This window comes from Heptranchias perlo, unplaced genomic scaffold, assembly GCF_035084215.1.
Source record: "Heptranchias perlo isolate sHepPer1 unplaced genomic scaffold, sHepPer1.hap1 HAP1_SCAFFOLD_528, whole genome shotgun sequence".
Taxonomy (NCBI): Eukaryota; Metazoa; Chordata; class Chondrichthyes; order Hexanchiformes; family Hexanchidae; genus Heptranchias; species Heptranchias perlo.
In genome coordinates, this window is record NW_027139546.1 from 52,445 (window position 1) to 75,530 (window position 23,086).

General features: G+C 59.3%; 2 protein-coding genes across 3 annotated transcripts in view; both read right to left on the reverse strand.

The window, feature by feature from the left end:
• Nucleotides 1-1,446, reverse strand: part of LOC137314976 (cyclic AMP-dependent transcription factor ATF-1-like) — a 32,998-nt gene extending 31,552 nt beyond the window's left edge. For both annotated transcript variants that reach the window (XM_067979935.1, XM_067979936.1), the window contains exon 1: nucleotides 1,144-1,446. The gene's annotated coding sequence lies outside the window, so the exon portion shown is untranslated. The remainder of the gene's footprint in view (nucleotides 1-1,143) is intronic.
• Nucleotides 1,447-6,085: 4,639 nt separating this feature from the next.
• The window catches only part of LOC137314977 (disco-interacting protein 2 homolog B-A-like), an 18,113-nt gene continuing 1,112 nt past the window's right edge, over nucleotides 6,086-23,086 (reverse strand). The window contains exons 2-9 of the mRNA XM_067979941.1: nucleotides 23,037-23,078; nucleotides 21,358-21,528; nucleotides 20,539-20,600; nucleotides 17,783-17,840; nucleotides 15,448-15,522; nucleotides 14,872-15,046; nucleotides 13,538-13,661; nucleotides 6,086-9,845 (exon numbers count right to left, since the gene is read on the reverse strand). Coding sequence (XP_067836042.1) covers nucleotides 9,593-9,845; nucleotides 13,538-13,661; nucleotides 14,872-15,046; nucleotides 15,448-15,522; nucleotides 17,783-17,840; nucleotides 20,539-20,600; nucleotides 21,358-21,528; nucleotides 23,037-23,078 — 960 coding nt within the window. The 3' untranslated portion in view covers nucleotides 6,086-9,592. The remainder of the gene's footprint in view (nucleotides 9,846-13,537; nucleotides 13,662-14,871; nucleotides 15,047-15,447; nucleotides 15,523-17,782; nucleotides 17,841-20,538; nucleotides 20,601-21,357; nucleotides 21,529-23,036; nucleotides 23,079-23,086) is intronic.

The following is a 23,086-nucleotide window of genomic DNA, read 5'->3' on the forward strand; positions in this document are numbered from 1 at the left end:
ACCCACACAACCCACTGTACCCACTCCATAACACAGCACCCACACAACCCACTGTACCCACTCCATAACACAGCACCCACACAACCCACTGTACCCACTCCATAACAGCACCCACACAACCCACTGTACCCACTCCATAACACAGGACCCACACACACACCTCACCCACATAACCCACTGTACCTTCACCCAGCACCTTTACCTACCCCTCACTCTCTCCACCCCTCAACCACCCACACTCACCCCCTCCCTGCTCCCCACACACACTCTCTCCCCCCAAACTGCCACTACCGTCATTGTCACCACCTGCCCCACGCCCTCCCCCCCCCACACTCCCCCTGCCCCCACGCCCTCCCCCCCACGCTCCTCCACACACTGCCCCTGCCTCCCAACCCCCACCCTCCTCCACACACTCCCCCTGCCTCCCACCCCCCTCCACACACTCCCCACCCTCCTCCCACCCTCCTCCACACACTCCCCACCCTCCTCCACACACTCCCCCTGCCTCCCACCCCCCCACCCTCCTCCACACACTCCCCACCCTCCTCCACACACTCCCCACCCTCCTCCACACACTCCCCACCCTCCTCCACACACTCCCCCTGCCTCCCACCCCCCCACCCTCCTCCACACACTCCCCACCCTCCTCCACACACTCCCCCTGCCTCCCACCCCCCCACCCTCCTCCACACACTCCCCACCCTCCTCCACACACTCCCCACCCTCCTCCACACACTCCCCACCCTCCTCCACACACTCCCCACCCTCCTCCACACACTCCCCACCCTCCTCCACACACTCCCCCTGCCTCCCTCCCCCCCCCACTCCTGCCTCCCTCCCCTCCACCCCTCCTCCACACACTGCCCCTCCCCTCCCCTACACACTCCCCTCCCCTCCTCCACACACTCCCCTCCCCTCCTCCACACACTCCCCCTCCCCCTCCTTCCTTCCTTCCTCTCTCTCTCCCTCCCCCTCCCTCCTCTCACTTTCACTCCCTCCCTTCCTCCCCCACACACTCTCCCTCCCCACTCTCTCTCCGAAGCCTGCGGCCTACCTCCCATCTCTCTCTCTCTCTCTCTCCCTCCCTCCCCGAAAGAAAATACCATCTGTTTCTATATATATATATATAAATAAATAATTTACCTCCGATCACCGGCGGCCGCTCAATTCATTCGGTAGCTCCCCCTCTTACCCCAAGCCGAGGGCCTGGGCCTAGGCCTGCACCATCCGGCCGCCGCCGCCGAGAGTGAGCGAGCGAGAGAGAGAGAGAGAGGCCCGGCTCCCCGGTCCCGCCCGCCCCCCTCACTCTCACTCACTCACTCCTCCCTCACTCACTCTCACTCACTCCCTCCGGCGAACAAAAAGAAAAAAAAAACCCCGCGAGCGCCAAAATTTTTTTTAAAAATTCAAAAATAAACCCCCGCAACGGCTTTTTTTCCCCCTCCTCTGACGTAATCGCGGCCCCCCTCGTCCCACGTGACCGGCCGCCGAATTCCCCCCCTCCTCCTCCTCCTCCCACATCGGGCGAATCCGCCCAGGAAATAGTCCCCGATTAGAATCGAGCTTTTTAAAAATATATAAAACCTACTTATCGTCGTTTTCAGCCCCTTGGATTTCAACGTTTTTGTTTCTTTTTGTCGTTGGGGGGAGGAGGTTTTTTTTTGTGTGTTTGTGTGTGTGAGAGAATTATCCCTCCGCGCTCCGTCCGGGCGCCCGCCGTTCGCGCCCTTTTCAAACGGTCGTTTTCAAACCGTCGTCTGGTCGAATGAGGGGGAGGGGGAGGGGGTGGGGGAAGAAGAGGGGCAAAGATTACTCTCCTTAAATGGACTCCACTCGCCCAACGCCACCCAAAGTACTTCAGCTTTTCCCCCAGGACGTATTGTGGGAGAGGTTACAGTGGGAATATTTTCCCTTTTCGGTTTCAACCAAATTTGGATCCAAGTCTTGGATTTATTCGCCTTCCCCTCCACCCCAACTCCCTTTCGTGATGTTTACCTTGCCTCTTTGACGAAAGGATGAAAATTGGGAGGGTTCCGGACCCATCGAAGCGAAAGAGGTCCAGGAGATATGGCCCACGTTCGGAATTGGCCAACTTGGGCGCCATTTTGGAGGACGTTTTCAAATTTCGGGGGGGGGGTCCTCCTTTGTGGGAGCGGACGTCGTCGAGAGCGAGGGGCCGTCGCGCGAACCCGGGATAGATACGGATGAAGTCGCTCGTCAGCCGGGATGGATGGTCACGCACGGGCCAGTGCAGGCACCGATAATAAGAAACGGGAGCAGGAGTCGGTCCTACGGCCCCCTCGAGCCTGCTCCGCCATTCAATCAGATCATGGCTGATCTTCTACCTCAACTCCACTTTCCCGCCTGATCCCCGTATCCCTCGATTGCCCCTAGAGTCCAAAAATCTATCAATCTCAGCCTTGAATATACTCAACGACTCAGCATCCACAGCCCTCCGGGGTAGAGAATTCCAAAGATTCACAACCTCAAGAAGAAATTCCTCCTCATCTCAGTCTTAAATGGCCGACCCCTTATCCTGAGACTATGCCCCCTAGTTCTAGACTCTCCAGCCAGGGGAAAGAACCTCTCAGCATCTACCCTGTCAAGCCCCCCCTCAGAATCTTATATGTTTCATTGAGATCACCTCTCATTCTTCGAAACTCCAGAGAGTATCGGCCCATTCTACTCAATCTCTCCTCACAGGACAACCCTCTCATCCCAGGAATTAATCTAGTGATATCATATACAACTCACTATTGACAGCATAGCCACCAGTACTGTCGCACGTAAACCAGTGTTGGAATAAATGACCACTTAATCTGTTTTGGGTGATGCCCCATCTTGGATGAGCCGCTACTTCCTCCAATTAAATATTGGGAAGATCAAAGCCGTTGTCTTCGGTCCTCGTCACAAACTCCATCCCTCTCCCCGGCCACTCTCTGAGGCTGAACCAGACTGTACGCAATCTCGGTGTCCTATCTGACCCTGAGATGAGCTTCCGACCACATATCCGCTCCATTGCCTAGACCGCCCACTCCCACCTCCATAACATCGCCCGTCTCTGCCCCCTGCCTCAGCTCATCTGCTGCTGTAACCCTCGTCCGTGCCTCTGTCCCCTCCAGACCCGGCTATTCCGGTGCTCTCCTGGCCGGCCTCCCATCTTCCACCCTCTGTAAACTCCAGCTCATCCAAAACTCTGCTGCCCGTATCCTAACTCGCACTGAGTCCCGTTCACCCATCACCCCACTGTGCTCGCTGACCCACACTGACTCCCAGTCCGGCATCGCCTCGATTTAAAAATTCTCATCCTCCTGTTCAAAACCCTCCATGGCCTCGTTCCCTCTCCCTATCTCTGTAACCTCCTCCAGCCCCTACGACCCTCAGATCTCTGCGCTCCTCCGATTCTGGCCTCTTGCCCATCCCCTGATTTCCATCGCTCCCACCATTGGCGGCCGTGCCTTCAGCTGCCCGGGCCCCGAGCTCTGGAATTCCCTCCCTAAACCTCTCCGCCTCTCTCTCTCTCTCCTCCTTTAAGACGCTCCTTAAAACCTCCCTCTTTGACCGAGCTTTTGGTCACCTGTCCCTAATATCTCCTTATGTGGCTCGGTGTTAAATTGTATTTGATAATCGCTCCTGTGAAGCGTCTCGGGGAGGTCTCACTACGTTACAGGGGCTGTATAAAGACACATTATTGTTGAGGTGATAGTGAGGGTACAGCACGGATTCACTAGGGTGTGGGCTGGTGTGAGGGAATATAAATAAATATAAAGACTTTACAGAGGTTTAAAATTAGGACGAGATGGGCCAGAGTAGACAGAAACAGACTGTTTGCATTGATTGAGGGGTCCGGAACAGGGGGGACACAGATATAAGAGTAAATATCCGAGAGCGGGAGAAAGTTATTAACCCAGAGGGTTGAGAGGCTGTGAAGTGCACAACAGGACTTAGTGATTGACATGATCTCTGCTTCAATCAATGGTTGAGGGAAAAAGGACGATGGGAACATGGGATTAGGATACTGTTTGTGTGGAAGGTAACGACAGACAAGGACTGATGGGCCGAATGGCCGGTTTCTGAGTTGTAATTTCTGTGTAATCCCATTCGCCCGTTATTCCCAGCGTTAAAGACTGATGTGCCTGGACCCCTAGATCTCTCTGTTCCTCCAATCTGTTAAGAGTCTTTCCTGTTTAGGATATACTTCCTTTCATTGTTCTTTTTACCCATAATGTCCTGTGGTGTCAGCCGAGGGACTATGGGTAAGGCACCCTCGTCTCTGAGGCACAAGGTCGTGGGTTCGAGCCCCCACTCCAGAGACTTCAGCACAAAATCCATACCGACAATCCCAGTGCCAGTGCTGAGGGAGCGCCGCCCTGTCGGAGGGTCGGCGCTGAGGGAGGGTCGGTGCTGTCGGAGGGCCGCCCTGTCGGAGGGTCGGCGCTGAGGGAGGGTCGGTGCTGTCGGAGGGCCGCCCTGTCGGAGGGTCGGCGCTGAGGGAGCGCCGCACTGTCGGAGGGTCGGCGCTGAGGGAGGGTCGGTGCTGTCGGAGGGCCGCCCTGTCGGAGGGCCGGCGCTGTCGGAGGGCCGGCGCTGAGGGCGCGCCGCGCTGTCGGAGGGTCGGCGCTGAGGGAGGGTCGGTGCTGTCGGAGGGCCGGCGCTGTCGGAGGGGCGGCGCTGAGGGAACGCCGCACTGTCGGAGGGCCGGCGCTGAGGGAGCGCCGCACTGTCGGAGGGCCGGCGCTGTCGGAGGGGCGGCGCTGAGGGAGCGCCGCACTGTCGGAGGGCCGGCGCTGAGGGAGCGCCGCGCTGTCGGAGGGCCGGCGCTGAGGGAGCGCCGCGCTGTCGGAGGGCCGGCGCTGAGGGAGCGCCGCGCTGTCGGAGGGCCGGCGCTGAGGGAGCGCCGCGCTGTCGGAGGGTCGGCGCTGTCGGAGGGCCGCCCTGTCGGAGGGGCGGCGCTGAGGGAGCGCCGCACTGTCGGAGGGCCGGCGCTGAGGGAGCGCCGCACTGTCGGAGGGGCGGCGCTGAGGGAGCGCCGCGCTGTCGGAGGGCCGGCGCTGAGGGAGCGCCGCACTGTCGGAGGGTCGGCGCTGTCGGAGGGCCGCCCTGTCGGAGGGGCAGTCTTTCTGATGATATGTTAAACCGAGGCTCCGTCTGCCCTCTCAAGTTAGAGTCATAGAGTTATACAGCACGGAGGCCCTTCGGCCCATCGTGTCCGCGCCGGCCATCAGCCCTGTCTACTCTAATCCCATATTCCAGCATTTGGTCCGTAGCCCTGTATGCTATGGCATTTCAAGTGCTCATCCAAATGCTTCTTGAATGTTGTGAGGGTTCCTGCCTCCACAACCCTTTCAGACAGTGAGTTCCAGACTCCAACCACCCTCTGGGTGAAAAAGTTCTTTCTCAAATCCCCTCTAAACCTCCCGCCTTTTACCTTGAATCTATGTCCCCTTGTTGTAGAACCCTCAACGAAGGGGAAAAGCTCCTTAGTATCCATCCTATCTGTGCCCCTCATAATTTTGTACACCTCAATCATGTCCCCCCTCAGCCTCCTCTGCTCCAAGGAAAACAAACCCAATCTTCCCAGTCTCTCTTCATAGCTGAAGCGCTCCAGCCCTGATGTAAAAGATCCCACGGCCACTATTTTGAAGAAGAGTAGGGGGGGGGGGGGGGGGGGGGGGAGTTCTCCTCAGTGTCCTGGGGCCGATATTTATCCCTCAAACAACATCACTACAAAAAAAACTGCATGATGTGGTCATTTATTTCATGCTGTCTGTGGGATCTTGCTGTGCGCGGCAGCAAATTAGCTGCCACGTTTCCTACATCTCAACAGTGACTGTGAAGCGCTTTGGGACGTCCCGAGGTTTCGAAAGGTGCTGTAGAAATGTTCTCTCTCTCTCTCTCTCTCTCTCACGCTCTCCGCGCTGAACTGCCTCTGCCACCTGCTTGCCCACTCCACCAGCCTCTCCCACAGCTCACCGTGCCCTCTAATTCGGCCAACGTGGAACGGATTAGAGTTTGAAACACAGGGCCCCCCCCGACCTCATTGAGCGAGAGGATCACAAAGCAAGCGCAAAAAATAAAATCGGGGTGCAGCAAAAATAAAAGCCTTTAATTTTCAGCTGTTGAAATATAAAAACAGTAATTATCACAAATGTACAAAAAAGGAAAAAAAAATGTCAAGGTGAATATAATGACCTAACAGATGATCAAAAAATGATCAGATATTTCAACGCATGTATCGTAATTAAAGAACGCTCTGTGTTAGTGTGGCCTAGGCCCAAAACATTAGCTTGTTACCCGACATTTCACACAACTGAAATTCGACCGGCCCGGCCCGGCCTCGAGCTCTCGCAGGCTGTGCGATTTGTTAAACGGTCCAGCCCCTCTGCCCCCCACACAGAGCAAATACCTGCTCTGGGGGCTGTAGGCCGAGAGAGAGAGAGAGAGAGAGAGAGATTCATTCCTGCCGGATCTGCTCCGAACACCAACATTTTCACCGCAGTACGGAGGAGTTTTTAAACCCTCAAAAACCCGGGGCAGTAAAATCCCAAGCGTGGATAACTCGGTGGGCCACTCCCCCGTCCCGAGCAGGGGTTGTAGTTCGATGGATCTTGCAATGAATCATTGAAGAAACATGATTTACACGCGGACTTAACTTGGAACGGGGAGCAGCTACGTCAGATCGAGGCGGGCGGGGGGGCGGGGGGGGGAGGTAGGTGCACTCAGCAAAACAGTCGGTCAGATCGTGTCCAGAGACAGGTCTCGAAAACTGAGAACGCATCCCAGCTTCCTCTGAACCTCGAGACTCGTCCCGAATTATTTTCAGGGGGGGAAACCCCGGGCCTCTTTAAAAAGAAACGGATGGCAACGCGTTCTCGCGTTCACGTGAACAAGAGAAGTGTCGGTGCCTTGCGGGCTCGCCCGCCCGCCGGTCCGCAGGACTAGCAGAACACGCCCCACCAAATCCAGGTGCGTTCACACACAGACGGGCCGTCTCTCAGTCGTTTCCCCGTCCCAGCGAGCAGGTACCTTAGCAAACATCACTTAGTATTACAGTGCACGGTATGCTGCACACAAATCTCAAAATCCCTAATTTTATGCTTTCAACTATTCATGGCCAAGAAAAAGACAGTACACGAGGCTACAGGTCAGTGTATGCCACAACGGTATGTATTACACAGATGATCTAAATAATTAAACTCCCCTCCCTCCCCACGCCCCCCCCCCCCCCCACAAAATGTTTGCGGTCACTGTATATGTCCTTAATTATTATGTATATTTTATATATATTATATACATATACACATAGGCGTTAGTGAGACGAATCCTCGTGGTGCCAGAACAGCGAAAAGCCTCGAGTGTTTCGAGCCTGGGATATTGGAAAAGCAGCTTGAGTGGGGTGCAGTGAATGACAGGCCGAGTCTGAGGCAATGACCAGCATTCAGATCTCTCTGCTGTCACAAGAGGTAATGCAGCCGTACGCTAACACACACACGCAGACACACGCACGCATGCAGACACCACACACCGACACGACACCCACACGCAGAGACAACACAAGACACCGATACGCGCAGGCACGACAAACTGACACACACGCACACAGACACGACACACACCCACATGACACCGACACACACGCAGACACGACAAACCGACACACACAGATACAACACACCGACACACACACACAGACACTGACGCAGACACGACACACACACACACGACACAATAACACCAACACAGACATGCACACACTGGCACACACGTTGCACATACTGACACTACACACACTGACACACACACACACAGACACCAACACGCATCCGCACACAGATAGTGACACGCACAAACACACTGACACGCAGATAATGACGTACGTACACGCACAAACACACTGTCAAATGGAAGGGTTCTTGGAGCTGATTTGATGTTGGTCACTGAGTATTGATGGGAGATAGCTTTACAACTGGACACGGCCAAGGCACCCGAAGGGATGACCCAGTGTCGAGTCCCGATGGGATTGAAAATCTGGGAAGAGATTTGAGTTTACAAGGCGTGAAACCGAAAGGACACAGAAGGATTTTTTTCCAAATATTACATCCGCAAACGTGTTCAGGAGATTGTTTTGTCCCAGGTAACGAGAATTGGAAGCTTTGTGTTCGGGAGGACTGTTTTTAACGCCGTCACTCGATGTCTCTGCTGCTCTCGACCCCCGGGCGGGGCCGTTCCCTTAAGATCAAGTTATGATTAAAATGTGCACGCAGTGCGTCAGATTCAAGTTAAATGGGTGGGGCGGTTTAGAAAGCAGCAAAGTGCTTAGTTTGGTGGGATCAGTATCTTAAGACTCGGGCTGTGCTCAGAGGAGCGGGTCTCACAGCCACACCTAAGTAAGAAACAAGAATAGAAAATGCAGGCAGCGTCTGCGCAGAGAGAGAGAGAGAGAGAAACATTTAACGTCTGGTCGTTGACACTTTTGTCAGGACTCTCTCTCTCGCTCCGCTGTTGTTTGGGGATTGGGGTCTCTCTTACCCGGTCCAGGAGGCGAGAGAGGGAGAGACACAAAATCAGGGTTCGCAATGGATCCCTTTATACCTAATTTCCTGCAAAGGGGGGGGAGGGGGAAGAGAGGGAACGGACCGCATTTTACACGGTCGAGGTTTTGAAATGCGAGGCCTCGGTATACAAGGATGTATCTCCCCCAGAGTCCTCGCCACATACAGTACAGTACAATACCAGTCCAGGTCACGTGCAAAAGGGGAGATGTCAGAGTTAAGGGATCTCTTGTAATCCTTAAGTCAAATAAATTTTATATATATATATATATATATAAAAAAAAAAGAGAGAGCGAGAAGTAAAGCTTCATACATCATTATACAGCTTGAAATGTATTCATCGGTATTACGGTTCTCAGCTTGGCAGGGCAGGGGTTAATCCGATGGGTCGTTGGGTGGGAGGTTACGCCCTTGCCCCGCGGGGGGTTGACTGACAATACTCGCTCGTAGAACCCCCCCCCAACCCCCACGCCACCGTTTTAACGAGGGTTCACGGGCGCAGAGCCGACTCCTCCCGCCGGGTCGACGAGTTCTCGCGAGCGCCCGCCCGCCCGCCGCCACTTCACCCCAGAGGGTGCTGCTGGGCGAGCTCCCGTCCGGCCCCGCGATTGTCAGAGATACGACAGGTCGGGTAACGGGTCGTGTAAACTGGGAGGGGGAGAGGGGGCCGCCGTTGCTGTTTTTACGATTCTACCGGGGTCAGACGACGTCTGTTTCACCCTGTCCAGGGCCAGACGGTCTGTTGTGGTCGCCATGAACCCCTCCCCTCTCCTCCTCCTCCTCCCCAGCCAGCAAACCGGAACAAGGAAATTAACTGCAAGTGTTAAACTTCATGTTAAATATGTCAGAATTCCCCTCCTCTTCCCTCCCACCCCCCCCACTCCCCATGACTCCGAAAGAGGGCTTCGCCCACACAAAGTCTCGGCTGCCATCTCGTGGCGATGGCCCTCCGTCATCTATCGGTTAGAACGTAGAGTCTGTGCCCCCGACAGCACCCCGCCGGCCCCATCTCCCCCCCCCGCCCCGGCCCTGGACCAGCGTTACATGTTGTAAGCCACGTAGATGGGGTCCAGCTGATCGGCCAGGAAGCTGTCCCTCAGGTGCATGCGCTGCTTCTCGCCGCGAGAGTTGATGGGCACGACTCCCGGGTCCACGACCACCACCACTCCGACAATCAGGTAATGTTCCTCCAGAACCACGTCCGTGACCAGGGGGACCAGGTCCAGGGCTTCCTGCTCCGAGCTGCTCAACTCTACCACCACCACCAGCAGATTGGTCCAAGTGAAGACAGCGCTGGGGAGAGAGAGAGAGCGAGAGAGATATTAGGAGCCCACACTCGATCCCCACTCCCCCGCCAGGCGCGGGACTCGATCGGCACTCCGCGGGACTCGATCCCCACTCCCCCGCCAGGCGCGGGACTCGATCCGTACTCCGCGGGACTCGATCCGCACTCCCCCGCCAGGTGCGGGACTCGATCGGCACTCCGCGGGACTCGATCGGCACTCCCCCGCCAGGCGCGGGACTCGATCCGCACTCCGCGGGACTCGATCCCCACTCCCCCGCCAGGTGCGGGACTCGATCGGCACTCCGCGGGACTCGATCGGCACTCCCCCGCCAGGCGCGGGACTCGATCCCCACTCCCCCGCCAGGCGCGGGACTCGATCCGCACTCCCCCGCCAGGCGCGGGACTCGATCCGTACTCCGCGGGACTCGATCCGCACTCCCCCGCCAGGTGCGGGACTCGATCGGCACTCCGCGGGACTCGATCGGCACTCCCCCGCCAGGCGCGGGACTCGATCCGTACTCCGCGGGACTCGATCCGCACTCCCCCGCCAGGTGCGGGACTCGATCGGCACTCCGCGGGACTCGATCCCCACTCCCCCGCCAGGTGCGGGACTCGATCGGCACTCCGCGGGACTCGATCCCCACTCCCCCGCCAGGCGCGGGACTCGATCGGCACTCCGCGGGACTCGATCCCCACTCCCCCGCCAGGTGCGGGACTCGATCCGCACTCCCCCGCCAGGCGCGGGACTCGATCCCCACTCCCCCGCCAGGCGCGGGACTCGATCGGCACTCCGCGGGACTCGATCCCCACTCCCCCGCCAGGTGCGGGACTCGATCCGCACTCCGCGGGACTCGATCCCCACTCCCCCGCCAGGTGCGGGACTCGATCCGCACTCCGCGGGACTCGATCCGCGCTCCCCGGGACTCGATCCCCACTCCCCCGCCAGGCGCGGGACTCGATCCGCACTCCGCGGGACTCAATCCGCGCTCCCCCGCCAGGCGCGGGACTCGATCCGCACTCCGCGGGACTCAATCCGCACTCCCCCGCCAGGCGCGGGACTCGATCCTTGTGAGAGACAGCCAGAAAGAGAGACAGAGAGAGCGCGAGCGAGAGAGGGGGAGGGAGAGAGAAAGAGAAACATAGAAAATAGGATCAAGAATAGGCCATTCGGCCCTTCGGGCCTGCTCCGTCATTCAAAATGATCATGGCTGATAGTCTAACTCAGTCCCCTGTTCCCGCTTTTTCCCCATATCCCTTGATCCCTTTAGCATTAAGAACTGTATCTATCTCCTTCTTGAATACATCTAATGACTTGGCCTCCACTGCCTTCTGTGGAATTCTGGTTTAGGGAGGGAATTCCAGAGCTTAGGGGCTAGGCAGCTGAAGGCACGGCCTTCTCAGGGCAGCCTGGTCAGCGGCCACCACATGCCGAGAACAAATAGAAAACTGCAGGCAAAGGGGGCGGGATTGACGGTCTCCATGTTCAAAAACCCCTCTGACACATACACACAATGAACTTAAGGTGTGAGTGAGTTTTTTTTTATTCGTTCATGGGATGTGGGTGTCACTGGCGAGGCCGGCATTTATTGCCCATCCCTAATTGCCCTTGAGAAGGTGGTGGTGAGCCGCCTTCTTGAACCGCTGCAGTCCGTGTGGTGAAGGTTCTCCCACAGTGCTGTTAGGGAGGCTGCAGTGTGCACCATCCACAGGATGCACTGCAGCAACTCGCCAAGGCTTCTTCGACAGCACCTCCCAAACCCGCGACCTCTACCACCTAGAAGGACAAGAGCAGCAGGCACATGGGGAACAACACCACCTGCACGTTCCCCTCCGAGTCACACACCATCCCGACTTGGAAATATATCACCGTTCCTTCATCGTCGCTGGGTCAAAATCCTGGAACTCCCGACCTAACAGCACTGTGGGAGAACCTTCACCACACGGACTGCAGCGGTTCAAGAAGGCGGCTCATCACCACCTTCTCAAGGGCAATTAGGGATGGGCAATAAATGCCGGCCTCGCCAGCGATGCCCACATCCCGTGAATGAATTAAAAAAAAGTTCCAGGATTTTGACCCAGCAACAATGAAGGAACGGCGATATATTTCCAAGTCGGGATGGTGTGTGACTTGGAGGGGAACGTGCAGGTGGTGTTGTTCCCATGTGCCTGCTGCTCTTGTCCTTCTAGGTGGTAGAGGTCGCGGGTTTGGGAGGTGCTGTCGAAGAAGCCTTGGCGAGTTGCTGCAGTGCATCCTGTGGATGGTGCACACTGCAGCCACTGTGCGCCGGTGGTGAAGGGAGTGAATGTTTAGGGCGGTGGATGGGGTGCCAATCAAGCGGGCTGCTTTGTCCTGGATGGTGTCGAGCTTCTTGAGTGTTGTTGGAGCTGCACTCATCCAGGCAAGTGGAGAGTATTCCATCACACTCCTGACTTGTGCCTTGTAGATGGTGGAAAGGCTTTGGGGAGTCAGGAGGTGAGTCACTCGCCGCAGAATACCCAGCCTCTGACCTGCTCTCGTAGCCACAGTATTTATATGGCTGGTCCAGTTAAGTTTCTGGTCAATGGTGACCTCCAGGATGTTGATGGTGGGGGATTCGGCGATGGTAATGCCGTTGAATGTCAAGGGGAGGTGGCTAGACTTGTTGGAGATGGTCATTGCCTGGCACTTATCTGGCGCGAATGTTACTTGCCACTTATGAGCCCAAGCCTGGATGTTGTCCAGGTCTTGCTGCATGCTGGCTCGGACTGCTTCATTTGAGGAGTTGCGAATGGAACTGAACACTGTGCAGTCATCAGCGAACATCCCCATTTCTGACCTTATGATGGAGGGAAGGTCATTGATGAAGCAGCTGAAGATGGTTGGGCCTAGGACACTGCCCTGAGGAATTCCTGCAGCAATGTCCTGGGGCTGAGATGATTGGCCTCCAACAACCACTACCATCTTCCTTTGTGCTAGGTATGACTCCAGCCACTGGAGAGTTTTCCCCCTGATTCCCATTGACTTCAATTTTACTAGGGCTCCTTGGTGCCACATTTGGTCAAATGCTGCCTTGATGTCAAGGGCAGTCACTCTCACCTCACCTGTGGAATTCAGCTCTTTTGTCCATGTTTGGACCAAGGCTGTAATGAGGTCTGGAGCCGAGTGGTCCTGGCGGAACCCAAACTGAGCATCGGTGAGCAGGTTATTGGTGAGTAAGTGCTGCTTGATAGCACTGTCGACGACACCTTCCATCACTTTGCTGATGATTGTGCGTTCATGAGGGACAGACAGACAGACAGGGGGGGAGGACAGACAGACGGGAGAGACAGACAGACAGAGGGGGGAAGAGACAGACAGACAGAGGGGGGAAGAGACAGACAGACAGAGGGGGGAAGAGACAGACAGACAGAGGGGGGGAAGAGACAGACAGACAGAGGGGGGGAAGAGACAGACAGACAGAGGGGGGGAAGAGACAGACAGAGAGACGGGGAGACAAACAGAGAGACGGGGAGACAGACAGAGGGGGGAGGAAGAGAGAGAGACACACACACCCCATTGGATCCTGTGCCCAGGTGCTGTTCTCAGTGACAGTGTTATCCATGTGCGAGTGACATTCGGGTTTCTCTTCTGTCAAACAGCACTGGTCCCCACGCCCTCCCTCTCCCCCTCTCCCCGGCGGCACCGTTTACACTCGCAGTTCAAGATGACAGGTGCACCTACCACTCGCCAATGCCCCTGTGTGCCCTTGAGACGGAAGTTTCAATGTCGATGGGGTGATAGCGAAGTCCACGTAACTCCAGGGTCTCGTCGAGAGCTCCGACTATATAAAGTGCATCGTGTCGATCTACAGAGAGAGAGAGAGAGAGAGCAACCACAGGCCCGTCAAAACCACGTTTGAATTAATTCATCGCTAAACTGACATAGCACCAGCCGCGGTAAAGGTCGGTACTGAGGGAGCGCCGCACTGTCGGAGGGTCGGTGCCGAGGGAGCGCCGCACTGTCGGAGGGGCGGTGCCGAGGGAGCGCCGCACTGTCGGAGGGGCGGTGCCGAGGGAGCGCCGCACTGTCGGAGGGTCGGTGCCGAGGGAGCGCCGCACTGTCGGAGGGTCGGTGCCGAGGGAGCGCCGCACTGTCGGAGGGGCGGTGCCGAGGGAGCGCCGCCGAGGGAGCGCCGCACTGTCGGAGGGGCGGTGCCGAGGGAGCGCCGCACTGTCGGAGGGGCGGTGCCGAGGGAGCGCCGCACTGTCGGAGGGGCGGTGCCGAGGGAGCGCCGCACTGTCGGAGGGGCGGTGCCCGAGGGAGCGCCGCACTGTCGGAGGGTCGGTGCCGAGGGAGCGCCGCACTGTCGGAGGGGCGGTGCCGAGGGAGCGCCGCCGAGGGAGCGCCGCACTGTCGGAGGGGCGGTGCCGAGGGAGCGCCGCACTGTCGGAGGGGCGGTGCCCGAGGGAGCGCCGCACTGTCGGAGGGTCGGTGCCGAGGGAGCGCCGCACTGTCGGAGGGGCGGTGCCGAGGGAGCGCCGCACTGTCGAAGGGGCGGTGCCGAGGGAGCGCCGCACTGTCGGAGGGGCGGTGCCGAGGGAGCGCCGCACTGTCGGAGGGGCGGTGCCGAGGGAGCGCCGCACTGTCGGAGGGTCGGTGCCGAGGGAGCGCCGCACTGTCGGAGGGTCGGTGCCGAGGGAGCGCTGCACTGTCGGAGGTGCCGTCTTTTGGATGAGATGTTAAACCGAGGCCCCCATCTGCCCTCTCGGGTGGACGTAAAAGATCCCACGGCCGCTATTTCGAAGAAGAGCGGGGGGGGGTGGGGGGGGGGGGGGGGGGGGAGTTCTCCCCGGTGTCCTGGGGGCCGATATTTATCCCTCAACCAACATCACTTTAAAAAAAAACACATGATCTGGGTCATTTATCACATTGCTGTCTGTGGGATCTTGCTGTGCGCAAATTGGCGTTTCCCACGTGACACTTCAAGGAGAAAGAAAGGATCTGATTGGCCGCCAAGCGTTTTGGGACGCCCTGAGGCGGCGCAAGGCGCTGTGCGATCGGGTCCACGTCCTCACCTCCGCTGGCGTCGGTGAGCTCCGTCCTGCGGACAAAGCCCAGGTAGCCGGTCCGCGCCCACAGGGTGTGGACGTCTCCGAAGCTTAGCCGGGTGTTGAAGTGGTCGGCCTGCAGCGACTCGTCCCCGTAGATGGTGTAGTATCCGCTGGAGCTGTGGGGGCTGCTCACCCAGATCTCAGGACGCAGACACAGACAGAGAGAGAGAGAGAGAAGGGTGGGTTATTATAATCGTACAATCCTGCAGCACTCCCCTTTTCGAAAGTTATTATTGAATCTGCTCCCACCGCCCCTTTCAGGCAGCGAGTTCCAGATCAGAACAACTCGCTGCGTTAAAAAAAAAACATTCTCCTCATCTCCCCCCCTCTCTGGCCCTTTCCCCGATTATCTTAAACCCGTGTCCTCTGGTTACCGACCCTCCTGCCAGTTGGGAAACAGTCTCTCCCCATCGACTCTGATCAAAACCCCCTCGCAATTTTGATCACCTCCGTTAAATCTCCCCCCCTTAACCTCCTCTGCTCAGAGCAGAACAATCCCAGCGAACGGGGCAGGGTCCCGAGGCCCAGCAGTTCACTCACCTCCCCCAGGTGCGCATCTCCAAGAGGCCCCCTGGTTTCGGGGTTCACTATGATCACCCGGACTCCTGGTAACATCTGCACGAGAAGAGAGAGGAGGTTCACAGTAACGAGACTCGGGAGGTGGGGAGGGGAGGGAGGGGGGCACTGGAGACGGGAAAGGGGGTCCTGCTTATCAGAGGGATGCCAGTTTCACCCTCCGCCAGGGAACGATCGTCGTGCGAGAGTCCGGATCGTGAGTGTTGGGATATTCAACCACAGGGGGCATCGCACAGAACCCCCCCACCCCCCCAAATCCTGTTTTGGCCCGACGTCCTCACTCAGACACACACACACACACACACACACACACAACACTTTCCAGTGAGGGGGGTCTCTCAATAGTGAAGAGGAGAGGGAGCTCTGGCTGATTTCCCCCCGACCCGTTTCCCCCGAAACTCGGGGGCGATGGGGCTCACGTGTAGCCGCTCCGACTGAGCTCAGCACAGGCCGGGGATGTAGCCTGGGCCTTTCCTGCTCAGCGTGTGGGGCTCAGGCGAGGGTCTGGGAGGGGGGGGGGGGGGTCAAGCCGTCCTGCCCTGCTGGAGAAAAGGGGGCCGGTCGGTCGAGGGATAAGTGAGGGAGCTTCGGTGGTGGTGGGGGGGCTTGTGTGCGGAGTGGGGGTGAGAAGCAGGGGCTGGGATTGAGGAGAGCCTGAGGGGGTGGGTGGTGGATGGGTGGGAGAGAGAGAGCACGAGAGATTATAGTAGGTAGATGGGAAAGTAGGGTTGAGGTCACAATCAGATCATTATCAAATGGCACAGCAGGCTCGAGGGGCCGAATGGCCTACTCTTGCTCTTAATTCGTATGTTTGAGAGAGACAGACAGAGGGGGCGAGAGAGATTGACAGACAGAGGGGGCGAGAGAGAGATTGACAGACAGAGGGGGCGAGAGAGATTGACAGGCGGAGGGGGCGAGAGAGACGGACAGACGGAGGGGGCGAGAGAGACGGACAGACGGAGGGGGCGAGAGAGACGGACAGACAGACAGAGGGGGCGAGAGAGAGAGACAGACAGACAGAGGGGGCGAGAGAGAGAGACAGACAGAGGGGGCGAGAGAGATTGACAGACAGAGGGGGCGAGAGAGATTGACAGACAGAGGGGGCGAGAGAGATTGACAGACAGAGGGGGCGAGAGAGATTGACAGGCGGAGGGGGCGAGAGAGACGGACAGACGGAGGGGGCGAGAGAGACGGACAGACGGAGGGGGCGAGAGAGACGGACAGACGGAGGGGGCGAGAGAGACGGACAGACGGAGGGGGCGAGAGAGACGGACAGACGGAGGGGGCGAGAGAGACGGACAGACGGAGGGGGCGAGAGAGACGGACAGACGGAGGGGGCGAGAGAGACGGACAGACGGAGGGGGCGAGAGAGACGGACAGACGGAGGGGGCGAGAGAGACGGACAGACGGAGGGGGCGAGAGAGACGGACAGACGGAGCGGGCGAGAGAGACGGACAGACGGAGGGGGCGAGAGAGACGGACAGGGCGAGAGAGATGGACAGACGGAGGGGGCGAGAGAGAGAGAGAGACACACACAGAGAGGGAGAGAGAGAAAGACAGAGGGGGCAAGAGAGAGAGGAGCCGAGAGAGAGACAGACACAGAGAGAGACACACAGAGAGAAAGAGAGAGAGAGGGACAGAGGGGACAGAGACAGAGAGAGGGACAGAGGGGGCGAGAGAGAGACACACAGAGGGGGCGAGAGAGAGAGAGAGACACATAGGGGGGGCGAGAGAGGGAGTGGGGGTGAGAGAGACACAGAGAGAGAGAGAGACACACATAGGGGGGGCGAGAGAGGGAGTGGGGGTGAGAGAGACACAGAGAGAGAGAGAGACAGACAGAGAGAGAGAGAGAGACAGAGAGAGAGAGAGACAGAGAGAGAGAGAGAGAGAGACAGAGAGAGAGAGAGACAGAGGGGACAGAGACAGAGAGAGGGACAGAGGGGACAGAGACAGAGAGAGGGACAGAGGGGGCGAGAGAGAGACACACAGAGGGGGCGAGAGAGAGAGAGAGACACATAGGGGGGGCGAGAGAGGGAGTGGGGGTGAGAGAGACACAGAGAGAGAGAGAGACACACATAGGGGGGGCGAGAGAGGGAGTGGGGGTGAGAGAGACACAGAGAGAGACAGACAGAGAGAGAGAGAGAGACAGAGAGAGAGAGACAGAGAGAGAGAGAGAGAGACAGAGAGAGAGAGAGAGACAGAGAGAGGGGGCAAGAGAGAGAGACAGACACAGAGAGAAACAGAGAGAGAGGGACAGAGGGGACAGAGACAGAGAGAGAGACAGAGAGGGGGGACTCACCTTGCCGGACTCGATGAGGGGGAGGCTCTGCGGAGCTCCTCGTTCCACCAGCCGGATCCTGCAGTGAACACAGCTCTGTTAGAACCCACTCCAGCGACCCCCATAACGGACCCCCCCTCGCACTCCGCCCTGAACCCCGTCGCTGGGGGGAGACTCGCTGGGGGAGATTGTGGGGGGTCGGGGGTGGGTCATGGGCCCCGGCCCACCCTCGCACCCGGAGCCCGGGACTGCGAGCGGCGACACGCTATTCAACCACGGGAGGCATCACCACCTATCCTGTCCCCTTTTCACCCACTTTCCAGCGGGGAGCAGGGACCCGGGCTGAACACCATTCCCCCCGCCTCTCCAACCCAGGGGCACTGCAGTCAAATATAGGACGACCCACCCACCCAACACAGGGTGGGATCGGCAGACTTAACGCAGGCTGGGGAGGGCGCAGGGGTCTTTCCTGTGGCTCAGTGGTCGCACTCTCTCTTTCTCGTCTCGGAGTCAGAGGTTTGTGGGTTCGAGCCCCACAATCCGGGCTGACACTCCCCAGTGCAGTACCGAGGGAGCGCCGCGCTGTCGGAGGGTCGGTACCGAGGGAGCGCCGCGCTGTCGGAGGGTCGGTACCGAGGGAGCGCCGCGCTGTCGGAGGGTCGGTACCGAGGGAGCGCCGCGCTGTCGGAGGGTCGGTACCGAGGGAGCGCCGCGCTGTCGGAGGGTCGGTACCGAGGGAGCGCCGCACTGTCGGAGGGTCAGTACCGAGGGAGCGCCGCACTGTCGGAGGGTCAGTACCGAGGGAGCGCCGCGCTGTCGGAGGGTCGGTACCGAGGGAGCGCCGCGCTGTCGGAGGGTCGGTACCGAGGGAGCGCCGCGCTGTCGGAGGGTCGGTACCGAGGGAGCGCCGCGCTGTCGGAGGGTCGGTACCGAGGGAGCGCCGCGCTGTCGGAGGGTCGGTACCGAGGGAGCGCCGCGCTGTCGGAGGGTCGGTACCGAGGGAGCGCCGCGCTGTCGGAGGGTCGGTACCGAGGGAGCGCCGCGCTGTCGGAGGGTCGGTACCGAGGGAGCGCCGCGCTGTCGGAGGGTCGGGTACCGAGGGAGCGCCGCGCTGTCGGAGGGGCCATCTTTTGGATGAGATGTTAAACCGAGGCCCCGTCTGCCCTCTCAGGTGGATGTAAAAGATCCCACGGCCATTATTTCGAAGAAGAGCAGGGGGGAGTTCTCCCCGGTGTCCTGGGGCCGATATTTATCTCTCAATAAACATCACTAAAAAAAACATTAATTGTTCATTTATCACATTGCTGTTTGTGGGATCTTGCTGTGCGCAAATTGGCTGAAGCTTTTCCTACATTACAACAGTGAGTGCACTTCAAAAAAGTCCTTTATTGGCTGTGAAGCTTTGGGACGTCGTGAGAGGCGACATAAAAATGCAAGTTCTTTCTTTATTAAAATAAAACACAAACGTTTTTCAAGAAGTTTAAGAACCTTGGTTAGACCACACTCGGAGCACTGTGCACAGTTCTGGTCTCCATATACCTGGGTTAGACCACACTCGGAGCACTGTGCACAGTTCTGGTCTCCATATACCTTGGTTAGACCACACTTGGAGCACTGTGCACAGTTCTGGTCTCCATATACCTGGGTTAGACCACACTCGGAGCACTGTGCACAGTTCTGGTCTCCATATACCTTGGTTAGACCACACTTGGAGCACTGTGCACAGTTCTGGTCTCCATATACCTGGGTTAGACCACACTCGGAGCACTGTGCACAGTTCTGGTCTCCATATACCTGGGTTAGACCCCACTTGGAGCACTGTGCACAGTTCTGGTCTCCATATACCTGGGTTAGACCACACTCGGAGCACTGTGCACAGTTCTGGTCTCCATATACCTGGGTTAGACCCCACTTGGAGCACTGTGCACAGTTCTGGTCTCCATATACCTTGGTTAGACCACACCCGGAGCACTGTGCACAGTTCTGGTCTCCATATACCTTGGTTGGACCACACTTGGAGCACTGTGCACAGTTCTGGTCTCCATATACCTTGGTTAGACCACACTTGGAGCACTGTGTACAGTTCTGGTCTCCATATACCTGGGTTAGACCACACTTGGAGCACTGTGCACAGTTCTGGTCTCCATATACCTTGGTTAGACCACACTTGGAGCACTGTGCACAGTTCTGGTCTCCATATTACTTAAAGGATAGAAAGGCATTGGAGAAGGTGCAAAAAAAGATTTGCTAGGACGATACCAGAACTGAGGGGATATATTTATCAGGAGAGATTGAACAGGCTGGGGCTCTTTTCTCTGGAAAAGAGAAGACTGAGGGGCGACCTGATGGAGGTCTTTAAAATTATCAAGGGTTTCGATAGGGTAGACGCAGAGAAGATGTTTCCACTTGTGGGGGAGACCAGAACTAGGGGCCATAAATATAAGACAGTCACCAATAAATCCAGTCGGGAATTCAGGAGAAACTTCTTTACCCGGAGAGCGGTGAGAATGTGGAACTCACTCTCACACGGAGTGGTCGAGGGGAATCGCGGAGATGGATTTAAGGGGAAGCCGGATAAACACATGAGGGAGAAAGGAATAGAAGGATATGGTGATAGGGTGAGATGAAGTGGGGAGGGAGGAGGCTCGTGTGGAGCATAAACACCAGCACGGACCAGACGGGCTGTAAGGAGGAGAGGATTCGAGTGAACCAGGGAGAGCGGCAGGTTGGAGCAGGGACCGGCACCCAGGTAAATTGATTCTCCCCGCGGAGCTTACCTGTCGTGACGCAGCGCCTTCAAGTCCACGAAGACCGTGGTCGGGTCGGGCCCCGAGGTTCCCTGGAGAGAAAGAGAGGGGCGTTAGTTACCCCGCTGGAGTGGGGTCACCGGGGGAGGGACCCGATCGGAACAGCCAGCGCACGGAGACCTCCCGATCGCGGGCTCGAGCGGAGGTGTGAAGTGGGCGAGAAATTATCCCACCGGGGTAAACGCCGACATTTATAACGCAGACTTCCTATGTAAACGCGTCACGCTGTAATTGCAGCCCTCCCGCCTGTGGGGGCGCCGCAGAGCGCTCGGTTTTGCTCCTCCGGCCTGTGACCGGGATTGACTCCTGCCCTCTGATCGGCTCGGCTTCCCAATTTCGATAAAGAATAACATAAACTCATAATAAGGACGTGCTTTTAAAATGGGGGCTGAGAAGCCCCCCTTCGGCCAGCACTGTCCGCTGGCACTGACCACTGCCACCAACCTGTAAGCAGATGGTCAGGGGTAGAGAGCCACTGACCGCTGGCACTGACCTGTAAGCAGATGGTCAGGGGCAGAGAGACTCTGACCGCTGGCATTTTACCTATAAGCAGATGGTCAGGGGCAGACAGCCATTGACCGCTGGCACTGACCTGTAAGCAGATGGTCAGGGGCAGAGAGACTCTGTCCGCTGGCATTTTACCTGTAAGCAGATGGTCAGGGGCAGAGAGCCACTGACCGCTGGCACTGACCTGTAAGCAGATGGTCAGGGGCAGAGAGCCACTGTCCGCTGGCACTGACCTGTAAGCAGATGGTCAGGGGCAGAGAGCCACTGACCGCTGGCACTGACCTGTAAGCAGATGGCGATGTTGACCCTTGATCCGAAGGTGGTGCTGACGGCCCTGGGGGACAGGCCGAGGTCCTTGAAGAGTTTGGAAAAGGACTGGGTGAGCGCGATGCGAGCTCTCTCCTCCGCCACCACCACACACGTCCGGACACACGCCAGGTTCAGGCCCCGAGCCTGGCAATGGGGGGGGGGAAAGGGCAGGTTCAGGTTATAACTGGGACACTGACCGATCGACTAATCTGACCCACTGACCGATCGACTAATCTGACCCACTGACCGATCGACTAATCTGACCCACTGACCGCTCCCTCCCCCGGCTCCCTCCCCCGCCTCGAACCCCCCCGCTCCCTCCCCCGCCTCGAACCCTGGCTCCCTACCCCGCCTCGATCCCCCCGCTCCCTCCCCCGCCTCGAACCCCCGCTCCCTCCCCCGCCTCGAACCCCCGCTCCCTCCCCCGCCTCGAACCCCCGCTCCCTCCCCCGCCTCGAACCCCCGCTCCCTCCCCCGCCTCGAACCCCCGCTCCCTCCCCCGCCTCGAACCCCCCGCTCCCTCCCCCGGCCTCGAACCCCCCGCTCCCTCCCCCGCCTCGAACCCCCCGCTCCCTCCCCCGCTCCCTCCCCCGCCTCGAACCCCCCGCTCCCTCCCCCGCCTCGAACCCCCCGCTCCCTCCCCCGCCTCGAACCCCCCGCTCCCTCCCCCGCCTCGAACCCCCCGCTCCCTCCCCCGCCTCGAACCCCCCGCTCCTCCCCCGCTCCCTCCCCCGCCTCAAACCCCCCGCTCCCTCCCCCGCCTCGAACCCCCCGCTCCCTCCCCCGCTCCCTCCCCCGCCTCGAACCCCCCGCTCCCTCCCCCGCCTCGAACCCCCCGCTCCCTCCCCCGCCTCGAACCCCCCGCTCCCTCCCCCGCCTCGAACCCCCGCCCCCTCCCCCGCCTCGAACCCCCCGCCTCGAACCCCCCGCTCCCTCCCCCGCCTCGAACCCCCCGCTCCCTCCCCCGCCTCGAACCCCCCGCTCCCTCCCCCGCCTCGAACCCCCGCCCCCTCCCCCGCCTCGAACCCCCCGCCTCGAACCCCCCGCTCCCTCCCCCGCCTCGATCCCCCCGCTCCCTCCCCCGCCTCGATCCCCCCGCTCCCTCCCCCGGCCTCGAACCCCCCGCTCCCTCCCCCGCCTCGAACCCCCCGCTCCCTCCCCCCGCCTCGATCCCCGCTCCCCCCGCTCCCGCTCCCCCCGCCTCGAACCCCCCGCTCCCTCCCCCGCCTCGAACCCCCGCCCCCTCCCCCGCCTCGAACCCCCCGCCTCGAACCCCCCGCTCCCTCCCCCGCCTCGATCCCCCCGCTCCCTCCCCCGCCTCGATCCCCCCGCTCCCTCCCCCGGCCTCGAACCCCCGCTCCCTCCCCCGCCTCGAACCCCCCGCTCCCTCCCCCGCCTCGAACCCCCGCCCCCTCCCCCGCCTCGAACCCCCCGCCTCGAACCCCCCGCTCCCTCCCCCGCCTCGAACCCCCCGCTCCCTCCCCCGCCTCGAACCCCCCGCCCCCTCCCCCGCCTCGAACCCCCCGCCTCGAACCCCCCGCTCCCTCCCCCGCCTCGAACCCCCCGGCTCCCTCCCCCGCCTCGAACCCCCCGCCCCCTCCCCCGCCTCGAACCCCCAGCTCCCTCCCCCGCCCCCTCCCCCAATGGCGCACCGTGTCTGCAGCGTGTTCTATCCGCGGGACGCCCTGCAGCGACTCGCCGA